At 38.6% G+C, this 27,146-nt stretch overlaps 2 protein-coding genes across 2 annotated transcripts in view; one reads left to right on the forward strand and one right to left on the reverse strand.

Annotated features, from left to right (window-relative positions):
* KCTD16 (potassium channel tetramerization domain containing 16) overlaps positions 1-27,146 on the reverse strand; it is a 442,775-nt gene that overhangs the window by 144,649 nt on the left and 270,980 nt on the right. The window lies entirely within an intron of this gene.
* LOC102875136 (cytochrome c oxidase assembly protein 3 homolog, mitochondrial-like) lies at positions 216-536 on the forward strand. The gene has a single exon (XM_006891185.1). It carries the CDS (start codon positions 216-218, stop codon positions 534-536), a length of 321 nt encoding a protein of 106 aa, XP_006891247.1.

Consider the following 27,146-nt stretch of genomic DNA (forward strand, 5'->3'; position numbering starts at 1 on the left):
AAAGGTCCTGGCTTCTCATGGCAAGTACTGGTTAGAAATTGAACTCAGGTCTTGAATAGAAGTGAATAGAAGAATAATACCATTGAAACACCACTGCCCCTGGACCATTTTCTCTACAAAGGTTAAATCCCATCTCTGCCTTTGACGACAAAGTACATTCGATTAAAAATCAGGAGTTACCATGGCTTTGGACTGCAAAAAGGTGTAGCAGCAACATGGTGGTGCCCGGAGCAGGAGCCCCTCTAAACGCTAAGAGTGGAAAGGGCTCAGTGGCTCAGCGCATTGACCCATCTCAAGAAAAAATTATTCCCGTGCAGCTGCAATTCATACAGCAGGTGCAACTCGCCCAGTGGCAGAAGACACTGCCACAGCGCAGGACCTGGAACATCGTGACAGGCCTGGGCATCGGGGCCCTAGTGCTTGCTATTTATGGCTACACCTTCTACTCAGGGTCACAGGAAAGTTTCCGAGATGAACTAGAGGAGGAAGCCAAAGCTGCCAGAGCCAGAGCCACGGCAAGAGCATCGAGCTCTTGAACTACATGGACCCTGGGCGTTGTCAGCCTGCTGAAGCTCCTTCACATGGTGATTGATGCACTATAGTCCTGTACAAAGTGAAGCCTGCTCACTGTTTTGTTGACCTTACTTATCTGGGACCATGTTCCAGCTCAGGAATCTGGAGACTTAGGCATTCCGCCACAGTGAAAGGAACTTTGCCCATCTCACACACTCACTGTGCAGTTTCCGAGCCCTTCTTGTAGTTTCCTTGTTTGATGAGTATGCAACACTGACTATTCTGAAGAGCCCTGACTGGTTTACCCCCTACATGCTTATGGGCATGACTCTTCTCAGGGTAGGGGGTGGCACTTCCTAGCAATGTTGGAGCCTGAGGCGGGAATGCTGGGGTCAAGTTCAAAATAATAAATTGAGTCATCTCTCAAAAAAAAAAAAATCAGGAGTTAATGTTGGTCCAAATGTTGCCATTTGCCATCTACAAGATTTTGGAGAAATTATGTAGCTTCTCTAGCCCCACATCATTTTGCACGTAAACTGATGAGGTTGAGCATATCCTTTCTGGTGCCAAGATTCTATAGAGACCAATCTTCTCTCAAGTGGAGCCTAAGTAGAGACTGACATCACAAAATAATTAAGTGAATCATTTACTACACTTTGGCTTGCAAGTACAGCCATGTTGGGAGATAAAGCCACTCCTTCAGGCTAATATTAGGAGTCACATTCACTCAGCTTTCAGTTCAGATAGAAGTTGGGAAGGGAAGGGGGTCGGAAGTGAAGGTAGCAACAACTAACAAAACTTCTTGCCAGACGCTTGTCATACTTGCTATCTGTGTTCCTGGCTGCCTTGGCACTCCTCCCCTCTATTCCTTCTCCTATTGTGTCCTATGGCACTATATGGAATGGACCAGATGAACTAAAAAGTTACACTAAAACACCCACAAACTACCTCTACACTTGCCACCCACCCATCTTTGTCCCTAACATACATTTAATATTTATCTTTCCATGATGGTTTATTTTTACTAATTACCGATTTTTACCTCATCAGCAATTATGCATTTCGTGTTTTCCGAGAATTCCTGTTTGGCTATATAACTATCACAATGAGATATTCATCCATGAATAGCTGAAAGTACTCTCCCATCCCCCCAGAGGGGTGCATTGCACACTGGGAAATTGCTGTGTTTGGGTGTGAATGACAAACGCCTCTTACCACTGGTATTAGATTTAGATTGAATGGAAATCCCTAACATCTTTTAAGCTATTTGCTATTTTCTTATAACAATGTGCATTTCAGTGGTGTCAGGGGAGTGATGACAAAGGTAAGAAAACATTTCACAGGACGTTAATCTTAAACCAAAGGAATGGAAAGCTCCCTTAATTGTGAGTCATTTTGGAAGCAGGGAGCTTTTCTTCATGCTCCCGGAATAATCATATAATAACAACAACGACAGTAATAACAGGACTGATGGTTGCAGAGTGAGTGTTTATACATGAAGGGTTTAGAGAGCTGGGCTGCCTTCCTCTTTTTTGTATTCTTGTCTGTGATACTGGCTTGCCATCTCACACGCAAGACTTGGGAGACTGCTTTCATGCCTGCCCTTATTTCATCTATAAAAACAAACAGCAGAGGGGGAAATAGCCAAATAAAACGTTGTGCTCCGTGGCTCCCAGGCTTCAGCACAAAACCCCATTTCATGCTTCAGAACCTTGACTGGGACGCGGTGGGTAGGTTGCCAAACAGGGCGTGTGCGGCATCCATTTGAGATTCTGCACAGACCTACCAAAGTTAAATGGACCCTGTGAGGATGTCCAGACACTTTCTGCACGTTGAGAACTGCTCCTCTCAGACAAGTGAGCAGAAAGGGGGTCAGCTGAGCTTGGTACCAGGCATAATGGTCCAGGGGATTCATCGAACCCAACAGAACGAGATAGTCCACATTACCAGCTGGCTAAGTTCCGTGTCACATTTCATAAAGAACTTGGGTTAGATCTCCTATGCATAAATCTGGGTTCGAATCCTGACTCTGCCAATTGCTAAATTCCATTATTTTATATCAGTTACTTGAGCTCCTCTGAGCCTTGAGTTTCTCATTTGTCACTGAGGGGTGCAAGCCTTCGGTATGGTAGCGTCTCTTGATGATGGTGAAATGACGTCAAGTTCTTGGCAGACTACCTCGTATACGATGTATTCATATCCCATTGCTCCTATAACAAATTACAAGAAATGTAGTGACTTAAACACAACATCCATTTATCATTTTGCACTTTCCATCAATCAGAAATCTAGCTCAAGTGTGGCTAGAGTGGTTTCTCTGCTTGGACTCTGATAGGACAAGCAAGTTATTCCTTGGGGGGCTTTGGGAGAGAATCCTCTCCTAGGCTCCTTCAGATTATCACAGGATTCAATTCCTTGCAATTTTAAAGCTGGGTTATCACTGTCTCTCTTTCGGCTGAGTGTGAATCTGCTTCTCGAGGTCATCTTTTTCCATCTTTAAGCGAGCAATGTTACACTGACTCCTTCTTATACTTCAAATTTCTGTGACTTCCTCTTACGCTTGTAGTGCTCGTGTGATTACACTGTTGCTGTGTCCGAAGTCCTTGGGTAATAGTGGCCCTATGGCAGCAGATCTGAACCTTGCCCTATGCTGAATGACCTCTACCATGCTCGAGTCCACCGTAATCAACTGTGCCATCTCCTTGAGAGTTTTCTTCTCTTTTTCTGACCTCCACCTTTCCCAGCATGGTATCTGCTTCCAAGGACCGATCCCTCCTGACAGCATGCCCAAAGTGTGTGCAACAAGTCTCACTATTCTTGCCTCTAAGCAGCACTCTGTCTGCACTTCCTCTAAAAACAGGCTTGTTTTGTCTTTTCAATTACAATGAACTCAATCAAATAATCCCAAATACGTTTCCTACATTAAGATCAACAACTTAGTAACAGTAATTCTGACAAGAGATTCCATCTTTACATCGTGGGAAGAAAACACATTCATGAATGAAGCACCAGGGTACAAAATCATGAGAACAAAAATTCTATATGCCACAGAAATGAAATACTCTCCTTAATTATGACTCATTAGGGATTCTAGTGGCCTAGTGGTAAAAAGCTGTGCTGCAATCCCAAAGGTAAGTGGTTCGAATCCTCCAGCTCTTTTGAGGATGAAGGATGGACAGTCTCCCCCTATGTGATTTACTGCGTCTGAAAAACCACAGGATGGTCCACTCTGAGTTGGCTCCAACTCGAAGGCACACACCATCAACAACAATTATTACCCACAGAATTACTGCCTGCCTTAAAAAGAGCATAATTTATTTACAGTGACTGTCTAAAATATGTGGGCATTTAAAAATAGAATAGCAACCCTTTACTTTGATCTCTGCAATATTTTGTGAGGAAGAGAGAGATTAACCTACTGGGTTGCTTACTGCAAGGTATGAAGTAGAAATCTACCCAGAGGTACTTAAAACAAAGACTAGTGATGTAATTTGCTAAAATCTAATTTTCTAAAAAGCTGCCATTCAAACCCCTAGAAACATGTATATCATCCTTTAGTCCTACTCTGATACACATGAGTTGGAATCAATCCATTAGCAACTGGTAAATTGGTTAGTGGAAGTAGCATTATTGTCCTCATTCTACAGATGCCAAAGAAGTCTCACATAGCAGAAGTATTTAATATGGGGAAACTTGAGAAGATTCCAGGATGGAAACAAAACAAAACATTGACTGCTTTTTGTAATGACGATTTATAGCAAAGAAGATTGGACAATAGCTGCAGTCTCCCCGGGGACACACTTGTTCGCTTGGGTCTCAATAATCCAGATACTGAGATGCAAAGCGTGGTAGCCACAGAGGGCTGGATCCTTACACCACTGCTTTCTTGAGGGCAAGTAATAAAAATCCTTCAACAGAACATAGAGACAAGGGGCAATATATTAAAGGTTTAATATTAAGCGTGCAAATAAATCTCACATAGCCCATAACCAGGATTGAAACAAAGAGGAAAAAAATGTCTCCAAAATGCAAGTGCTTGGCTATTAGCTAAAAGGTCAATGGACTGAATCCACCAAATGAACTAGAGGAGAAAGATGTGATGATTGGCTAGAAAGTGTGGAGAAGTTCTCTACTCTGACCCATAAAGTCACTGTGAATTGGCTTGGTTTTTTATAATTCTGTGTAATGATCGTGTATCTTTGAATGGATATTTCATTCTTTAACCTGTGTAACCCTGAACCCACCCCCCACTTTCTTCACTTCCAAAGATTGCCTGCCATTAAAGTGGAGATTTAAGTCAGTTGTTCATCTCAGATCTAAGCAGCTGATCATAGAGACAAGGTTACATAAAACAGTCATGACTTGAGTCTACCTGGTCCATGCTGGTACAACAGTCATGACTTGAGTCTACCTGGTCCATGCTGGTGTGTGAATGTGTGAAATGGTGGACAACTCTGGGACAGGAGAGTCACGACCTGGGAAGATGCTGTCAAATTTGTGGGCTTTCTCAACATTCTTTACAATCAGAGTTCAAAGGATCCACTCTCCAAATTTTCCATAATAATTCCACTTTCTACAAGTGAGGATCTGATTGAATCTTATTGCCGTTAACTACCTGAACGGCCCTATTAAGACAAAAACTCCTATCAAGAAGCCTTCAATTTGACTGACATTCTTTACAACCAGTCTATCTACTTCTTACAACCTTTGTCACCTAAACTGTAACTTATGACTAGGTAAGCAGGGACATTCTTCTCCAGAATACGGATATTCTGAGTCCCTGAAGTTTATACTGAAAGGAGGGTCTCAGCATCTGGAAGCTTCATATGGTTTTGCTGTGGTTTTGTTAGTTAGTTAGTTAGTTTGTTTGTTTATTTTACTCCCCCCCCCCACTGGTTTATTTACAAAACTCGAATACAAATTAGAACAAATTCTTTCAATTTCCCTCACCCTGCCATCAAATTGTACAACCCAATGATTAATCCCCCCTCCTCCTGCACATCCACATCCCTCTGCTTCCAGCCTCTCCCACCCCTCCTGGATCTTTATTCTCATTCTACAATAATGGTTTTATACAATATTTATCCTTGCTATTCTACTAGTTGGAATATACCCTGAGAATATGAGAACTGAGGCACAAACGGAGACTTGTACACCAATGTTCATAGCAGCATTATTCACCATTGCAAGAACATGGAAACAGCCCAAATGTCCAACCATAAATGAATGGACTGAGAAAATATGGTACATTCATATGTTTTTTATAAACATAATTATGACTAAGCTGGGTCTTTGTTATGGGTTTTGAGTTCTTTAGTTTGTTTGTTTTTAATTTTTTTTAATTTTCTTATAAATTATCAGACTTTTTCTGGGAACTTCTCATAATGGTGTGTTCCTTTTGCAGCAAATAGGAATGATAAATGTTGCCAGAGCAAAGAAAACTTGCTTCAGTAATGACTGACACAGAAATCAGCCTTCTGGTCATTTTATAGCTGTATCTCATTTTTTAGGATCTATAGTTCATTAAGATGCTGAAGGTGAGTTTTCTGAGCAGCAGTAACTTCCATCAGTCCGATGTGTGATGGCTCCATACTCCTATTGACACTTACAATTTATGTAGGCATCATTGTCTGTAAATACTAAAAGCTCTGTCAGCTTTTAGATGACTAACCATCATAGCACAAAACTAATAGCTAATCCTCACAGAGCTCTAATCTATGTAAATATATGTGTATGCATGTATATATTCTAATTAGATAAAACATGTACATGTTAAGAAAAATCAAACAGTAAAAAGTATTCCATCTTCTGAGGCCATTTCCATGATCTCTTCCCCAGGGCAAATTTTGTTACGAATTGCTTGGGTATCTTCCTAACAACAAGCTTTGCAAAAACAGTCATAGATCAATATCTCATTATTTTTACACCAGTGTAGAATAATATTAACACATTTCTTTTTTATATAACTGTAAATCTGAGAATTATTTCAACTTGGTATGTACAGATGAATCTTTACAACAAATAACATGTTTACATGGATCACTCTTTTAATCTTCACAAGGATGCTACTATGATTGCTCCGATTTTACAGTGGGTAAGTAAAGACTTAGACAAAAGAAATAATTTTCTCAAGACTATTTGTATATTTAATAGTGAACTCTGGTGGTAAGAAGCTGCACTGCAACCTCAAAGGCAAACAGTTCGAATCCACCACTGCTCTGAGGGAGAAAGATAGGCAGTATCTTCCCAACACCCCTCGACCCCGCTCTCATGATTAACAGTTTCTGAAAATCCGCTGAAATGTCAGCTATGGATCAGTTCTGACTTGACAGCACACAACAACAACATATATTTATTAGGGAGTGGAGCTGCAAGTTGAACTACAGCTATTTGAGTTTAGAACCTATACTCTCATCCTCTATGAAATACCAGCCCAAATCAGTTTTATACTATCAGGTCACATTTATCAGCCAACTTCCTTGTTGGCTGTCCCAAAGAATAAGAACACAAACACGATCAAAAATCTCAATTATAGGGTGTTACTTGCATCATTAACACAGTTTATGGCTGCAACAACAATATATTTTTCAGTACAGTTGGTAGTCTCAATAGTTATAGGTGTTACTACAGACTTCAATCCATCTACAGCTAACCTGTACTAATCAGTAACAGTCCTGGAATATATTAGATCAACTTATTCCCAACTCCTTAACATTTTCTCTTTAAATTATAATGTCCTTAATTTCTCAGAAAAAGAAAAATTCAACTTCCTTGCTCATATGATTGGTTCCTAAGCAAAAGAGGCAAGGGTAAATAGATAGCCCAAAAATTCAACCATTCCCCCTCCCCACGGGTTATTTTAAACTAATGCTGGAAGAGCTTAGCCATTCTTGTCTGATTACTCAGTAATCTAGATGTCAGCCAAGGTCATGGTTCCATTATCTACGAAAACCATTTAATTAATCATCACAATTAATAAAGATGCTAAATGTGCATCACTATTCTGAGTCACATGATGCAGAATGAAGTGAGAAATGATCTGTTTTGCGTCACTCAAAAGGTTTTAAGCATTGTTTGGCCAAACCTTCTCTCCTTAAACTGTGAGCTCATTGAGAATAGCCTGTGTCTTTCAATCCTGAAATTTCTAAGCTTGGAAAGATGTTTTGTATGCTGATTCTGAGTCACAACAATCCCACGTGTTACAGAGTAGAAATGATTTCATAGGGTTTTCTTGACTATAATCCTTAATGAAGCAGACTGGCCCAACATATAGTAGGTGCAGAGTATTTCATTTCACTCAGAGTTTATGATTTTCTTTTAAAATACCCTTTAATTATACCATATAATATAATTTAAAGACTCATATGCTCAAATAGAAGTCTAAAATATTTGCCAAAGGAAAAAGTTAATCAAGAGAAAAATAAAATAGACTGCAATATAGATTGAAGCTTAACATCAAGAAAATGAAAATTCTCACAACGGGGCCAATTGGCAGCGTTGTTGTGATGGATGGAGAAGAGATTTGAGATTATTAACAATTTCAGCTTGCTCTGCTCTACAATCAACATTCTCAGCACCAGCAGTCAGGAAATCAAAACCCACATTTCATTAGGAAACTCTGCTGTCAGAGACCTCTCCAGAATGCAGAAGAGCAAGGATGTCAGTCTGGAGCCTCAGGTGTGCCTGATTCAGGCCATAGTCTTCACAAATACCTATTATGCTTCAGAGAGCTGGGAAATGACCAAAGATAACAGAAAATGAAGCAATGCCTTTGATTTGTGGTGCTGGAGTAGGATATTGAACATATCATGAACTTTCAAGAGAACAAACAGGTGTGTACTGGAGAGGGTGAAAACATGCTGTTCCTTGAAGGCAAGTATTTTGAGACTTTGTATCACATTCTTTGGACATGTAACCAGGAGGGACCAGTCTTTGGAAAAGGATGTCATGTTTGGAAGGATAGAGGAACAGCTCAGAAGAGGAAGACCCTGGGTGAGATAGCTTGACACAATAACTGGGATAATAAGGACGGGTATCCAACTTAAACAAGCCTGGAAGCAGGAGAGGCATCCACTTCCGAAATGGCTTGCCTCTGGAAACTCTATGTACGAACAATGCTCAGGCCTTTTGTTCATAGGGTCGCTATGAGTCATCTATGACTCGACCTAACAACAACAACAACAATAACGTGTCAGAGACAGTGAGATTGGCTCAGGATAGAGCATGGTTCAGAGCTATTGTGGATAGGGTCTCTATGAGTCGTAGGCAACTCGACACTACACAATAGCAATAACATGAGGTCTACTAGGGTAGATATTAGCTGCAGTCTGTGCTAAAGGGAGAGGAGGAAGAGATTAAAAGTAAATAAACAGATAGAGAAATAGATTTTCCAAAATAAGTTGTCTAAGATGATTTCCTCAGTTCCATGAACTCCAATCTTTATAGGATGGTCTATTGATTGTAAATTGGTGCAAGTACATTCATTTATATCCTGAGAAATTCCACCATTCTGTCTAATTGCTATTCACATACTACTGCCTTTTACAATGTCTGCAAAACAGGATTTTCCAGGAAAATAATAGGCGAAAATAACCTCAAGCAACTAATAAAGAGTATTAATCCTTATTGGTTTTGTTCCCCTAGATGTATGCAATTACATTACCTGCATTTCAAATGGGGATAGGAAACAAGGAAGGAGAAAATGTGTAACTGGCATAGGCTTAATTAGTTTACAACTGTATTTTTTCTTTAACTTCAGAACAAAAACCTTCCCTATTGATCAAAGTGGGGGCAGCGGTTAAATAAATAAATATTTAAAAAATAAATTGCATATTTGTAGAACATAAAACCGATTAGAAGACATGTGCTGTAAATGACTATTTCCCCCTCTCTTTAACCTACCCTCTCCTGTGCCAAATCAATTAGTAGCTATGGCAAGTCAGAACATCTCCAAGGGAAAGCTTCTAACATGGAAGTCTGGGTGTTAAGAAAAGGAGTTGATCTGGCCATTATTAAAAATAATAAGTAGTGCATCAATGAATAAATGAATGAAAATCCAACCTTTCTGTAAACTTTTGTTAAAATCAAATTAGATAAAAAAGAAAAACCAAACAAAAAATAAGTGGACCAGGGTAGCTTCTAGGATTGATAAGCTCACTGTCATGTTCAAGGCAATGGCAGCTTAATTGCTATCAAGGAAAAAACAAAGGGAGACTTTTTAAAAGGAAATTGAGGCTTTTCTCCGTTCCAAATTAAATCCTGTTCTGAAAACAATCACTAATGATAACCGCTAAGGAGTTATAACCAGGATTTTTTTTCTATAGAAATGAGCTAACTACCTATATTGCCTGAAGTAAAAATGGGAAAAATAGGTTGGGATCTGTCTTTTTTATCACTGTGAGATTTCTGATAGCTAGCTAGCATTGCTTATCAAATGAAAGATTTATCTGTTTATCTCCAGTTGCTTTGCTTGGAACAGTTCCTTTCCCAAAATAATTATAAAGCAATTACTTGCCAGTTTTCACTTTATTGGTTACTACTTTTACTCAAAGAATAGCAATTACTACATAATTATAGTACATGGTTATCTGAACAGCCTAAACTATGTCTCCCAACAATAAATTATACAATCACTGTAGCTCTAATTATGTATTCTATAGAGCATAAATATGTAATGACTGTGTAGTTACATATTAATAAACCCCTCTTCATTTTTCAGAGCCCAGTAGGGAGATAAGAAAGCCATTTGATCTCCTTCCTTATAGTAACCTGTGGTGTCATACAGGTTGTTATGCTCAGCTTTCTGGATGCTAGTGGATCACAATGTACATTTAGTGTTGCCCACCAGCTCTTTATCTCATCCAAGCATGCTCACGAGGGCAGAGAGGAAAGCAAAGATGAAAGGGGGGGGGGGAATCTGTTTTTAAGTCTCCATTCTATCATGTGTCCTTTTTTTTGGTGTAAACTCAGCAGCAGTGGCATCAATTCAAGAATTGCAGGTGTAGGAACTCGAAACTGACACTGCTGCCTTACCTACATAGAATCACCGTATGCAAAAAGGCTGTATTCAAAAGCCAGGGAACTTGAACATAGTTTCAGCCAGGATGCTGTTATTTATGTTCCTGGGAGATTGGTTTGGTTATTGAAGTGGCTTCAGAGAATCAAATGCCTGACAACAAAAAAGATTAGGACTATAGTCAATCTATAGACATTTTTGTTTAAATTCTTAATTTCTTTTTAATTATATAACGAGATTTTACAGTACTATGAAATGATGAAGTATTTCATGATCAAGATGAAATAACTAAATTACCTCTGGACAAGTACAAAAGAAAGGGGGCTCTGGTAACCCAGTGGGTAAGGAGTAAACTGAATATGATATTCCCAGAGAAGGACATCATGCTTGGGAAAGAAGAGGATCAGTGAAGAAGAGGGTGGCTATCAAGGAGACGGAATGACATTGTGACAGCAACAATGAGATTATGCACAGAGACTGGGGGGATGGCACAGATCAGACAGGGTTTTGTTCTGTTGGTCACAGAGTTTCTATCAGTTGAAACCAACTGAGGGGCATCTAACAACGACGATAACAAAGATAACTCTGTACAAACAACTGTAGAAAATATATGGCAAGAAAGAGCTTCAGAGTACAGAAGGCAAAGACTGAAAGTGACTCTCACAGTAACTGCTGCTGATTTCTCGAAGGTGTCACACTGGAGATATAGATCCTGACACATGTGGGTGAGGTGAACATGAAATGAGTAGACAGCTTAGCAAGGTGCCCCTCTGACCTTGATGACATATGCTCTCCAAAGGAAGGTTGCACTCTGAAAACTATATCCTTTCCAGTTTATCCCTGTTGTTCTTAAAGCAGAGATCCTGTGGATTAAGGGCAGTGTGTTTCACAACAGAGACAGATGAAGTTAAGACAAGAGAGTATAAGTGCCCATAGAGAGGGTTTAAGTCACTCCAGGGGTCACCACAGCAGAAAGACAATGATGAAATGAATCATAAAATATTGTTCTTGGTATTGCCTGCAGAGGCAGGTTATCTGTATTTAGATTAGTACTTATTGCTTTCTTTTCCTTTATGTTTCCATGAAAATAGACACACCGAAACATGTTCCTATCTAGCAATTTTTACACAAGTTATTCAGTTACATTCTTCACATTAGGTCTATATCCCCATTATTTCTACTCCAACTGTTCTCCCACTATTTAGACTCACTTCTTCTTAAACATAACATTTATACTTTAATATTACTGCTGTCTTTTTGGTTTTACATTATCTTTTTAATATCTATTTTTATATCTTCATATATATCTACATGTATGAACTCTAGTTCTATAGTTCATAAGAAAGTTACACTTCTAGCTCAAGGGTAATATCTCTCTGGCAGTTGAAATGTACAAGGGGCTGCATGGAAGAAAGATAGACAATGTCCTCCCATACATACAATGTACAGCCTCTGGAAACTTACTGGAGGTTCAGCTAAGAGTCAGATCTGACTTGATGGCAATACTTTGGGATGGATGGCATTCTTCCCACCCCTTTATTATTATTATTAATTCTAATAAAAAATTACAGAGACTTTGGATTTCCATTCATTCATTTATTGTTGTACTTTTCACCCTGCCCCCCCCCCCGTCCCCCGGTTAATCTTTTCTTTGAAAAGTAAAAGAAAAACTCTTTATTTTATGAATAAAATTGTTTTTTGTTAGATTTAAAGGTAACTTCAAGGCATAGTTTCATGTCCAGATTTGAAAACTATTCCGGAGTAAAAAAACCCACAGGAGTTCTTCAAATCTCAGTAACTCTGGGTTCTTTGGGAATTTGAAGTTCTGTTCTACATTTATCACATTCTTTGAGGATCTATTAATCATGTCAGCAATTGAAATGTTCAGTAGCCAATCATTATTCAGGTCTTCTGGACTCATGCTAGAAAAAGCTGTGGTTTGTAAATGTTAATGAACCAGTGGCCTCCTGTATCTTGTGTTTTCTTGATCCTCTCTTATCCCAGGAGAACACACAGCAATCGGTGCATCTTGGATGCATTCTTTAAAGCTGTGAAGACTCCATATACTACTAATCAAACTGGAAAGTAGAACAGAACCTTTAAAAATAATGTTGACTGGAGAGTTGCATAGGTCTTGACTGATCTTTCAAACACTGAAATTTGGTCTAAACAAGTCCAATAAACATTTCATAAATGAACAAGTAAATTAGTCAGTAAAGAGATTTATAGAAGATCTTATTCAAGGAACACTATAAATCAAATATACTTTACAGCACTAAGGAAAAAGAAAAGCTGTCTATAGTAACTAGGACTTTGCACCAATCACTTTAAGTACACTATGTTGTTTGGTTTATTTTACCAAGGAATTTTACCTAATCTTGCAATCCTAAATTAATCAAACATGACATCACAAAGTGTTAATGGTAGTTGATGACTGGAATTCAAAAGTTGGAAACAGTGAAGAAGGAATGGTAGTCAGAAAGTATAGACCTGGTGACAGAAATAAGGCCAGAAATAGAATGACCTAATTTTGGATGTTCAATATTTATTTAAAAAAAAAAACAAACAAAAACACAAACACTTTACACAAGGACCTCACTTGATGGACTGCACAGAAATCAGATTGACTACATTTGTGGAAGTAACCATTTGAGTAGTTCAGTAGCTAAAGTCAAAACCAGGACAGGTGATGACTCCTGAGTAAATTCAAATTGAGGCTGAAAGTAATTGAAACATATTCATAATAGTCAAAATATCATCTTGAGGGGTCCCACCCACATTTAAATATCATCTTAGTCCAGAATAAAAGGTAGACTGTGGGAAGGGTGGCGGGTGTGTGAAGAATATTATGCAACAATGAATGATTATTATTTTTTTAAAGTGAACTGGACACAGGTAGACAGGAAAATGTACAAAAATGAATGAAAGAAAAATCCCAATTTTCTGTAAACTTTCATTAAAATCACAATTTGAGAGAGAGAGAGAACAGGTTTGAAGCACTGAACACCAATGATCAAAGACCAAGTCAAGTGAGTTGTGGTATCATCAAGGATATCATCTATGAAGAGAGCAAAAGGTCATTACAAAGAGAAAGACAAAGACAGAGAAAAAGAAAAGAAAAAACTAAAACGTCTATCAGAAGAAACTTAGAAGATTGCACTCACATGTTGAGAAGCCAAAACAAATGGGAGATGATGAAGCAGAAGAGGTGAATAAAAGAATTCAAAGAGCAACCCATGATGACAAAGCAAAATATCATAATGTGCAGAGAACTGGAATTGGAAAATAAAGGGGGGGAGCTTGTTTGGCATTTATTGAGATGAAAGAACTGAAAAATAAATCCAACCCTCAAATTGCAATACTAAAGGGCAAACTCTTGAGACGTCCAGGAAGCATCAAAAGATGGAGGGAATACTCAGAATCACTATATCAAAAGGAATTGGCTGAGACTGATATTCCTTAGCAAGTATCATATGATAAAGACCCAATGATTAAAAGAAGGAAGTTCAAGTTCCACTGAAAGCATTGGCAAAAACAAGGCCCCACGAATCAATGGGATACCAAGTGACATGTTAGAGCTAATAGGTACAGCCCTGGATGTGTTCACCACTCTATCACAGAAAATTTGGAAGAGAGCCACCTGGTAGACTGAGTGGAAGAGAGCCGTATTTGTTCCTATTCCCAAAAAAAGGTGATCCAACAGAATGTAGATTTTAGGAAACAAGAGCATTCATATGATATGAAAACAAAATACTGGTAAAGATTATTCAAAATGGCTAGAGTAGTACATAGAGAAACACAAGAAACTCCTATCATTGCTGATGCTAGAGGGATTCTTGCTGAAAGCAAAGAATACCAAAATAATATCTCTTGATTGACTATGCAAAGGAATTTGTGTGGATAATGCCAAATTATGGCTAATATTGAGAAGAATGGGAATCTCAGAATATTCACTTGTGCTCATATGAAACATATACCTAGACCAAGAGGCGATTGTGCAATAGAGCAAGGGAACATTACAGCGTTTAAAAGCAGGAAAGGTCTGCATCAGGGTTATAACCTCTCTCCATACCTACTCTATGTATATTGAGTAAATTATTAGAAAAGCTAGACTCAGTGAAGAAGAATGTGGCATCAGGATTGAAGAAATACTCTTCAATAAATTATGTGTGTTGTGTAGATGACACACTTAGCTTGCTAAAAGTGAGGAAGACTTGAAGCACATGCTGCAGAAAATCAAAGAATACAGCCTTCCATATCCATTGCATCTCAACATCAAGAAGACAAAATTGAAACTGAACAAATTCATCTTATTGGATCCACAGTAAACCCCCATGATACCAGCAGTCAAGAAATAGGAGACTTATTGAACTAGGATAGTTTGAGTAATTCCACAGGAGATAATAGTCTGTCATCACTGTATCATATTGCACTGGGATGTATAGTCTGTAGTTAAGGACCTCTTCAGATTACTGAGGAACAATGATGTCAGTTTAAGGGCTAGAGTACCCAATTCAGGTCATGGTCTTCTCAATCACTTGTTATGCATATGAGAGCTGGACAGTGAATAAGAATGATAGAAGATTAGTGTCTTTAATCTGTGGTGTTGGAGAAGAGTACTTAATATTTCATGGACTGTACCTCCCCAAACAAAACAAAACAAAAACCCAAAAAGATACATCTTGAAGAAGGTATAGCCAGAGTGCTTCTTGGAAAGATTGTAAAGTTTTGTCTCACATACTTTGGGCATGTTGCTAGGAAATATTATTCCTTGGAAAGGGACATCATGCTTAGAAAGGGAAGGGACAATAAAGGAGAGAAAGACTGTTAACTTGCTGGTTTCACACACATCTTCAGCAATGAGCTTGAGTATGTCAAAGCTATTGTGAAGATGGCACAGGACAGATCTGTTGTTCAGAGGGTCATACTTGACTCTATGACAACTAAGAACATGGAAAGAGCCTAAATTTCCATCCACAAACAAATGGATTAAGAAATTATGGCACAGTCATGCAATGGAATGGTACACAGCATGCAGGAGCAATGCTTTCATAGATCACTACCTAACTTGGGAAGAACTAGTAAGCATTATGCTAAGTGAAGTAAATCAGTCCCATAAGGACAAATATTGTATAAGACCATTATTGTAGAAAAAGTATGAGAATTCAAGGTGGGACAAAGTGGGGCGGGGAGCAGATGGGTGAAGATGGTGGGGGTGGGGGAGTGATGAGAGTTAATCATAAGGTCATATAATTTAATGGGTGGAGGGACAGGTGGGTAAAGGAAATGGGAAATATATAGTGGGAAATCAATGTATACAAACTTTGTAAGTAAAACTGTAGAAAATAAAAAGAAATTATTTAAAATAAGCATCTTTACTTACCATTAAACACCTATTTGGCGCTATTAATCTCATTTAACTGGTAATACTGAGTCAGAGATAGCGTCTCTTACTCAATGTTACACACCTTGCAAGTGATAGGCTTGACATATAAACCCAAACTAGATAGGCTCTAAAACCCATGCTTTGTAGCTATGAATGTTTCATCTATGAATGCCTGATAATAACACACAGTAGGAGTCCTTAAAATATATCATGTACTATATATGCATTATCTAATTTGAATTTACTAAAATATTTTATTATAATGCTATTGCATTTCCTAATCCATCTCAAGGAAAATAAGCCTCAGAGAAGGGAATTTTTGATTCAAAATTATCACAGAGCTGAGATTTAAGTTTAGAGACATAATCAAAATATATGCCCTTAACCACTTTTTTCTCCTACCTTTTATGATAGAAATCCAAAGAGGAAATTTTCTGTCCTTGAAAGGTTTACAATTTACTTAAAGAACTATGCCATGACATTCCCTACAGAATCCCATCTGTGATAACTAAATCATACTTAAATTGCATATGAAACTTTTTTCTCTCTTCATCTGGATGGCCTGGCCTTTCTTCCAGTTTCCCTGGTCATACTAGGGAATTCACCATCACATGTCCGAGGAAACGGATAGATCTTGAATATTGACTTGTCCGTATTTATGACAAGGTCTTGAATTTCTTTAAGTCTGAAAGGAAAGCTTTAATTACAGTAAGTCCAGGGCTATATACAAGGCCTGTCTGGGAGTAAGTGTTCAGGCACTTAAAGAGAGAAAGGAATGAATGAATAAGTTACAAGATATGAAATTCTAGGCTAGAAGTATCTTTCAAAAAACATATTCACCATTGGACATTGCCCCAATATTATCCTATCTTTATACTCAGATACTATAAAACATAATGCATGGGAATGATTGTATGAAACATATAATATTATTGAAGAATAATGTGAAACACAACATATATGAACTTATATATATATATATATATATATATATATAAACTTTGTAAGCAAACCAATATAAAATATAAAAAGGGGGAAAGAAGACATATTCACATTATTTTACAGAATTCTTTTCTAAAAGTCAGAAAATACATTTAGTGACTAATTCAGAAGCAACTAATAGAAAAATCTGCCCTATCCCTCCCACCACACACACACACACATGAGCTTTAGTTAAGATTTAGGAAACTGCTTCCTTAGGACCAGCTTTACAAAGATTTTCATTATTGTACAGGTTTTTAGCTATATAGGCCACAGATTGTACTGGGAACCTACCCTAATTTGGCAAGTGTTTTGTATCCATAATAAGATTTCTAAATGTTATCTGTTTTTAGCACATAAAGATATCCTGAGTAAAATATTTAGCATAATTGTTGTACTTGTCAAAGAGTCTAGCCTCCAATATCCCGAAAGAATTACATAGCCTGAGGTGGTAGTCAGCAAGGAGGGGGTTCTGTATATTTTTGTATCTTACATGTGTGCATTTATGGATTAAAAAGAAACCATAACCATTTGTGCCTTAGCATAGAAGTTCCTGAAATCAAGAAGAGACACAATTCTTCCGCAAGATGACCTTATAATTTATCATCCAAACTAGAATGAGAACACATTTGAAAGTGAAAGGAGATATTATTACTAATTATACTGGCAACAAATACATACCAGGGCTGTCCCAAGCATCCCAGGACAGATGGTCATCCTGTTCATCTGGGACAGATTTTCAGAAGAATGCTAAATACGTTTTCAATGAGAGTAACAGGCATAATTGGAAAAAAAGCTGTGGGGAAAATATTTTGGTGTGGGAACTGTCAGGGACAGAAGTTTTGTGATTTGTCATCTTTGAGGGATTTGAGATCTAATGAAAATCAGAGACATTCTCTTCCACTTAAACCACATATATACAACATTTCAAGAAAACATCATAAAGTCATAGGTCTATGCATAAAATAAACTTAACCTCTAGGATGAGGCCTAAGATTAAGTACCCTGGTTTTAGAAGAAGGAATCACAATCTTAGCACTACTGGCATTTGAGACGACTAGTGACCTGCTAGTAAGGTCTAATCTATGCAAGATAAGAATATTGTTGTGATTCAAACTACCAGAGGCTAGCAGCATCTTATCTATATTAAGACAACAAACCACTAGGTCCCCTGGAACTCAAAACTGCCCCAGTGGACAACAATTTTTCTATAGGTGTAGTGGTGGTTGTTCTTAAGTTCCTTTGAGTCAATGACTCAGAGCAACGCTATAAACAACCGATCTGAACTTTGCCCTAGTCTGTGCCATCTTCACCATTCGGATATGCTTAAGTCCACTGCTAGAGCCACTGTGTCAATTCATCTTGTTGAGGATATTTTTATCTGTCTCTGATCCTCTGCATCTTCCAGAATGGTGGCTCTTCCCAATGACTGGCCCCTGTTAACAATATGCCCAAAGTATATAAGACCAAGTTTCACCATCTTTGTCTTCAAGGAGCAGCCTGACTGCACTTCCTCCAAAACAGACTTGATAGCTCTTTTGGTCATTCATGGGATATTTAATGCACTTCTCCAACAGTTCAAAAGACAACTAAAACATATTAGAAACTTTTCTCTCATCATTACTCACTGTAAAACTTTCTGATGCTTAGAAAGCAATAAAAATAATAAAAGATAACCAAAACATGGCTTAAATCAGGTTAAGACTTTAGTCTTTATTGTTGTTGTGTACTGTTGACTTGGAACTGACTCATAGCTGACCCTCCAGCTGCTTTCCTGAGGCAATAAATCACATAGGAGGAAATCTCCCATCTCTCTCCCATGGAACATCTGGTGGATTAGAACAGTCTGCTTTTGACTTGGCAGTGCATTTCCTTACCACACGTTGTTGTTATGTGTTGTTAAATTGAGTACGACTCATAGAAACCCTATGATAACAGATATGAAACCTGGCCTATTCTTTGCTGTACTCAGCATCTTTGGCCTACTTGAGCCTATTGCTGCTGTTCCCATGTCAGTTCAACTGGTTGGAGGTCTTCCTCTGTTTCACTGATCCTCCACTTTTCCAAACATCATGTCCTTTTTCAAGGAATAGCCACTCTCAGCAACACGCTCGAAGTATGACAAATGAAGCTTCACCATCTTTGGCTCCAAGGAACACGTTGGTTGTGATTTCTCCAAGGTGTTATCTTTTTTGTTCTTTTGGCAATCCATCAGATATTCAGTACTCTTCTCCAACACCACAACTCCATGTGATAGATTCTTCTTCTGTCATCCTTAATTGCTGTCTATCTCTTATATACATAGTAAGTGACTTGAAAGTTGATGATGGCATCATTGAGGCACACTTCAGTCTTCAGACTGATATCATTATTCTTCAGTACTTTGTAGATACCTTTGAAAACTAACTTGTTAAAAACAGTAAGTCTCCTGATCTCCTGGCTGTTGTTATCAAGGAGATTGTCCATCCAACCAAAATTAAATAACTGGCAATTTCAGTTCTTTCTCCAATTATCATGATGTTGTCTACTGGCCTCGTGGTGAGGATTTTTGTCTTCTTGATATTGATATGTAATCTATATTGAAGGATTTAGTCTGAGATCTTCTACAGCAAGTATTTCAAGTCTTCCTCACTTTCAGCACACAAGGTGTGCCACCTGCATAATGCAGATTGTTAATAAGTCTTCCTCTAATCTTTATGCCACATTCCTCCTCACAGAGTCAATCTGAGAATGGCAATCTCTCATAAAGAATGAAGAGTAAACATAACTTACTAGATACAACACATTAGCAAACTGTCATTTTTTGAAAAAGGCAACACAATATAGAAATTGTATAATGTTCCTTACACTGTGTTCATGGCAAATTTAGCTACTGACTTCATGGAAGAGAGTTAATGATGGCCTACTTAGCAGACTCTGGCTACATCAAGGAGTTCCCAGGTCCTCATGTTGCTGCCGGCTGACAGGTGCTGAGTGAAATGATTCTGTAGAAAACATCCTAAAGTGTTTGTAATGAAGAGAACTTGTAACCTAAACTGTGAGAAACATTCCGGGAGGATGTTCCATTTATAATCAATCCCACAGAGACAAGTCATATTAAGCACCTGGAGAGGAGCGGTTATATTTCAGGAAGCATTCATTGCTGCTCATGGCATCCTCAACTCCATACGTGTTTTTCTCATATGGAAAATGACGGATTGGACATATGACCTCTAAAGTATTTCCTGCTTTAGTTTCATGATGCTACTTATGTATATTCATTACTGCTTAGAATATAAGGGCCTTGGTTTCCTCATCTCTGTACTAAGGTTGAAACCTAGGTGGTTGTTGTTGTTATGTGCCATCGAGTCGCTTGCAACTCATAGCGAGCCTGGGTACAACAGCCCTAAACCCTGCTCTATCCTGTGCCAGTCGCACTGCCTCTGACACACCCATCCCGATTACCCCAGTCACTGAATCAATCCACCTCATAGAGGGCCTTCCTCTCCTGCACTGTCCCTCCACCCTCCCAAGCATGATGTCCCTCTCCAAGGACCTCTCCCTCCTTAAAACATGTCCAAAGTATGTCAGATGAAGCCTCAGAATCCTTCCCTCCAAGGAGCAGCCTGGTTTAACCCTCTCTAGGATGAATATTTTTGTTTTCTTGGCAGTCCATGGTACTCTCAATACTCTTCTCCAGCATCATAGCTCAAAGGCATCAATTCTCCTTATACCCTCCTTAGTCATTGCCCACTCTCTGATGCATAACAAGTGATTGCAAAGACCATAGCCTGTATCAGACGCACCTTAGTCTCCAGAGTGACATCATTGCTCTTCAGTACCCTGGAGAGGTCCCTAACAGCAGACTTTCCCATCGCAATACATGTTTTTATTTCCTGGCTACTAGTGCCAAGAGTGTGGACTGTGGAGCCAAGCAGACTAAAGTTGTTGACAATCTCAATCTCTTCACCATCTATCCTGATGCTGCCAATTGGTCCAGTGGTAAAAATCTTTGTCTTTGTCTACTTGACATTGAGCTTCAATCCGTAATGAAGGCTGCAGTCCTAGACCCTCTGCAGCAAGCATTTCAGGTTCTCCTCAGTTTCAGCAAGCAAGTCTCAAATGTGAGCTGGTGGGTATAGAAATTGCCTCTAGTGCTTCCATTTAGCATGATTACCAGTTGAGATCAGATATGTCAACTCAATTCACTGTCTTCAAGTCAGAAACAACTCATAAAAGACCCTTGACTGGGTTTCCAAAACTATAAATAACACAGGAAAATCATATTAAACATATCAAAGGCACTTTTTTTTATAACCCCAATGTGGGATTTCTTCACCTGTAATACTCCAGTAGTTTTAAGTGTCTGAATTTCTTATTATCTGTGAGTCGCTACTTTTAAGAAATGCTTGTGCCCCGTACCTGTAGGTTGTTTTCCTTTTCTGGAAACTGATTGTATTTTCACAAGCATCCTAGATGATGCTGAGCAGATGCCCAAAGAACACATTTTAACCAGCAGGACTCCAGCTAAAAGAAAGGGAAAGAAAAGATACCTTTCCCTGAAAGATCACAAAAAAGAGAATACAGGGACTTGTGGGTGACTTGGTGTTTAAAAAAGGAGGTAACAGGACACAAAGGCACAGGACAATGGACATCTCTCTGAAAGGTCCAGAAGGAGTAAGAATAGCACAGCCCCTCATCTACCCCAGAACAGAAAGCAGATAAAGAACTCATAGCCCAGCCACACAGCCTGTAGAGTCCCGCCAGCAGCAAGAAGTTTGTTTATTAATTGCTAACGCACAGTTACGGACCAACAATGGGTTTTATGAGAGAAGAAAGCTGGAGAGTGGGGGAGGTAAAGAATATCACAATAACACCCAAAATAAGTCCAAGATTTAGCCCAACAATTCAAGGCACAACTCCTCCATTAGACCAGGTTCCGGTTTCAGTTCAGAAAGCAGCTTTTCCTTCCATCATCAAAGGCAATAAAAACAAAGATCCAACTGTGGCCAGAACAACTACAAGAAATCTCAGGTCACACCTTGCCACAGTTTCTCCCCAGCAATACCAGTCTCTACCACCAGGGCCTTACTTTTACCAGAGTCTTACCGACACAAGACATGCTTGCCTTAAGTTTTGCTTGAAGTTTTTCTTGCTTCAAGTCTTGCTGCCTAGTGTGGGAAGCACTCATTCACTTATCCTCGTCCCACAGCTGATGATGATTTGCAAGACTATGTACTGCAGTTAAGATAGCAGAGGCTTATAGGCTGCTTAAATGCAATATTAAAAGCCAACTTTTGGTCTAACACCACATTTGGAATGCTAAATGTACAATTTTTCTTTTTCTTCTTTCTCCACTTAACAATCTCCTTCTAACATCAAAGCTGTCTTCTCCAGCACCACAACTCAAAGGCACTGATTTTTCTCTATCATCTTTAGTCATTGCAAGCTTTTTGATGCAGAGCAAGTACTTGTGAAGATCATGGCCTAAATGAGGCACACCTTAGGCTCTAGATTGACGTCATTGCTCCTCAGCACACTGGAGAGGTCCCTGATAGCAGAGTTTTCCAATGCAATCTTTTGGTTTCCTGGCTACTGGTATCAAGAGTGTTGATTGTGGAGTCAAGCAAGCTGAAACTGTTAATAATCTCCATCTCTTCACCATCTATCATGATGTTGCCAATTGACCCAGTGGTAAGAATCTTTGTTTTCTTGATGTTGAGCTTCATTCCATAATGAAGGCTGCAGTACTTGACCTCCACAGTTTCAGCAACCTAAGTTGTGTCATCTGCATACTGCAGGATGTTGATAAGTCTTCCTCCAATCCTGATGCTACATTGCCCCATCATAGATCCCAGCCTCCCAGGTGATCTGTTCTGCATATAAATTGCAAAGATATGGAGATAGGATGCATACTGATGTCCACCTTTCCTAATTGTGAACCAACCATGTAGTGTTTCCTTGTCCTGTTCTGATAACTGCTTCCTGGTGCAACAGCATATAACAACAACAACTTCAAAAGCAACAGCATAATAGTACAATGGTTAAGGATTTGGCCTGGACTCACTTAGGACTCCCAATAAGAAAGATGCAGCAATTGGCTTCTATAAAGAGTACAGGTTTTGAAAACTTATATTGTCCTATAGGTTCAGCATAAGCCAAAAGGACTGAAAAGCAAAGGGTTGCTTTGCTTCCTTCTTCCCCATGTAGAAAGAGGAATGATAGTAGCATATTTGCATCTCAATTCTATCTCCAGTGACTGAACAAGGATTAGGCTGAATGAATCAACATTTACAGAGAAAGCAGCCTAAGTAAATAAGAACTCCAGGGATGCAGACAAATAAGCCAAAGGAGTTATAGCCCTTCCTCTAACAAGAGGTAAATCAAGCACTGAAATGTAAAAGGAAAATCTGAAACTGAGGTTCTATGATTATTTTCTACAAAGTATAGGTTTGAGGTTTGGTTTTTCACCATTCTGTCACTGTTGTTTTTAATTATTTCATTCTTCTCACCACCTCTATTTAATTCTCAAGTATCTCCTCACCCCATACCCTTTAAGCAGTTTCTTCCCATTCTTCCAATCCCCAGCCCACGGAAACCAGCAATCTGCATTACTGATTCATGCATCACCTAATCTGAACTCATTGCCTTCTAATCAGAACCATGTCATAACTCACCGACCAGTGAGTTTTCAGAGGTTGCAAATCGCATTGGAAGAGATCACTCTTCTTTCTCCTGAGGGGCAGCTGGTGGATTTAACTGCCTGCCTTTGAAATGGCAATGAAATCTCTTAACCAGTAGGAGTCTCTCTTACCCAGAGACCCTCTTATCTTTGTTTATTTCAGATAAATGGAATCTACAGTGTGATTTTTGTGTCTAGTTTCTTGTACTAAGCATAATGTTTTAGAAGTTCATCCATGTAACATAAATATTCATATACATTAATATATATGCATATTAGTATATGCTTGGGTAATGAACAGGGTTAGGTGTGTCAGAGACAATAAGATTGGCACAGGAAGGAGCAGGGTTTAGGGCTGTTGTACAGAGGTTCATTATGAGTCACATGGGACTTGACAGAACATAACAACAACATATGCTACATGAGAAGTTATATATATATAATTTTTATTGCTAAATAATGTCCCATATATATGTATATACTTCAATTTGTTTATCCATTTATTCACTGATGGACATTTGATCTATTTCCACTATTTGGTATTTGTGATTAGTGTTGTTAAGAGTATGTGTATACATGCAGCATGTAGGGAGTTAACCCAAAGCCTGCATCTCTCTAAGTTTGACTCTAGCAATGGCCCCAAGGGAGAAAGATGGAAATTCCCTTCCCTTGTGAATTAAAGCTTCAGAAACCCAAAGAAGGTTCACTATGAGTTAGAAGTGACTCGAAACCACTTGTATTTGTATTGAACTTGTACTATTTGAGTACCTTTTTTTCCTCTTTTGGGTACCTCTGTAGGAGTGGAATTGCTGGTATATATAGTGATTCTCCATTTAACTTTTTGAGGAAGCATGAACTGTTTCCCAAGGTAGCTGAACTATTTTCTCATTCTCTTCACAACTAGCATGGCTATATTTGGACCTGTTTGCAAATCAATATCTTCAGCTGAAAATGTTCTTGTCATGCAGATCAATACACATATTCAATGTAGGGATGGAGAGCCTTTAACTAGAACCTTATTACACGACAAACACTCTTGACCACAGCAAGTTCTCCAAATACCATGTCTGGATGCAGAATCTTCCAGATCAAGAGGAGGCTACTCTCTTTTGCACAGAGAAGGGTGCAAAGACAGGATAAGGCATTTCTCTTGAAAATATCTTTTTATTTCATCCTACCACCCATTGTTGTTGTTTACTGTTAAGTTGGAACTGACACATAACTGACCTTCCAATGGGTTTTCAGAGGCAGTTAATCACACAGGAGGAGATGCTCATTCTTCTCCTGCTGAGCACCTGGTGGTGCCACACTACATACCTTGGTGATTGCAGCATACTTTTTTTACCACTATGGCACCCAAGCTCTCAGCCTTTACTTGTAAAGTCAGTCATCTCTCCACAGAGCTCTTCTGGACAATGGAGCCCTCCACATGGTCACCATCACAGCACACCGGAACAACATCTGCTTTAATGTGAGATTCTAAGTGCCTCATAGGATGTGCGTCACATAACTGAGGCTCAATAATAACAATGTATTAAATAAATATTTAAATAAGACAAGTGATTGAATTTGCTGAGTTTACAAAGAGGCTAATGAACAATGTTCCTTTTTTGTTTATTTGTTTGTTTGTTCTTTAATGAGCTATGCTCTTGAAAGTTTGTGTTTAGTTTTTGTTCCATTCTTTTGAGAATATAGTGGGTTTTTTAAAGAATATTTTGAGAAAAAGGGTTTAAGTGTCTTCTAGGAGTGAGCCCAGAAATACTGCTTCCAACTCTTGCTTAGATAGGCCTCATATTAAATTTTTTAAAAAGGAAACTCTTTGCTGTAATTCAGGAGAGCAAAGATTTGTTTGTAAGGATGTCTATTTTACCTATTCATCCTTCCATTCATACACAGACAGATATACACTTAAGAAAAAAATATATTCCCTAAATAAGATTTTTTTGTGTTATATATATAGGGAGATATTTTTCCCAACACCTTCCTGTGAGATATAAAGAGGAACTGTAATGTTGACAGTGTAAACCTATCATGATAACCTATCATGAATATTTATTAAGACCTGTGAAGATTTTAATCATGTTATGCAATTTGTGAATCATAGAAGCACAGACCTGTCTCCTGTCTTAAAGAATTTGCAGTCTTCCTAGGGAAAAGACACATGAAATAAGAGAACAATAAGCTCAGCAGAATTCATAATTTAACTATGTCCAACATACTCCCAAGAGGAAGGTCAATAAGGGCTAACATTTCTCCTTTCAATGTCTCAGAAGCAACGGGGATATTTCTCCCAAGTGGTCTGACCTTACGAGACTTAAGCTGATTTAGAAGAATAGATAGGATTTTAATAGAGAGAAAAGAGCAGAAAGGGCATCATGGGCAAGGAGAATAGCTAGAGCACAAAAGGGAAGCCAGAAATCAACCTAGTATATTGTTATTATATGCCTGAGATGGGTCTGAGCAAAACTAAGGGTTTGGGGTAGGAAGAAATTCAGAGAGCAGAGAATTTACAGAGAGTTACAAAGGGCCAATTTTCAGAAATGGTGTGTGGAAGATTAGGTTAAAAAAGAAAAGATCATAGATAGAAAGACACATTGATATTAGAATTCGAAGTAGATTTAGTATCACCTTGATTCTTTAGTAGAGGAAAACAAAGGGCAATAGAGAGGGAGACACTTCCAAAGTATGTAAGCTTCTGACTGGTCCTCAATGGTCTCTACCAGGGGTAAATTAATCGGTAAACACAATATGCACTGGCTTACATTAAGGGACATACAAAATCAAAACAACACTAAGGCTATTGAAGTAAAATCAAGTCAGACTCCTAGCAGTTCTCTATCAGGTTGCCAAGCCTGCAAATCTTTATGCGACAAGACTGTTGATCTTTCTTTTTTAGAGAAATTGGTGATTTCTAACTGATGATCTTTTGATTAGTAGTTTGGCATGTTACACATTACGCCACCAAGGCTCTGTGAATATCTTACTTAGAGGGTAACCCAGCCCTGTTTTCCTATGTCTCTTCCCAATGCTGTTGTTGTGGATTGCCTTTGAATCGAGCATGACTCATAGCGACCCTTTGAACAAAAGGCCGGAAGCCCCTCTACAACTATCAACATTTATCAAAGTTCACAGTTTTGGGAGGCATATTGTTTAGGAAGTTAATGCCACTCCTGCTTCCAAATAGATGTCACTAACACTGAGACTTCATATAATATATACAGAACAGATTATTTTGGAGGCTTGTATTTATGAGGAGGAATGTGTCATCAGGTTTGGAGAAAGACTCATCAACAACCTGTGATACAGAGATGACACAACCTTGCTTGCTGAAATTAAAGAGGACAAGAAGCATTTGCTGCAGAAGGAAAAGGACTACAGTCTTCCATATGGACTGAAGTTCAACATCAAGAAAACAAATATTCTAGTCACTGGGCCAACTGGCAGCACAATAGACAGAGAAGAGATTGAGATTGTTAACAATTTCAGTTTCGGTTTACTCAGTTCACAATCAATACCTTTGGCACCAGCAGTAAGGAAATTAAAAGATAAATTACATTGAAATATATTTGGGGCTAGGGGGTGGGGTTTGG

Source organism: Elephantulus edwardii, unplaced genomic scaffold (assembly GCF_000299155.1).
Source record: "Elephantulus edwardii isolate Elephantulus edwardi_28Jun2011 unplaced genomic scaffold, EleEdw1.0 scaffold00095, whole genome shotgun sequence".
Taxonomy (NCBI): Eukaryota; Metazoa; Chordata; class Mammalia; order Macroscelidea; family Macroscelididae; genus Elephantulus; species Elephantulus edwardii.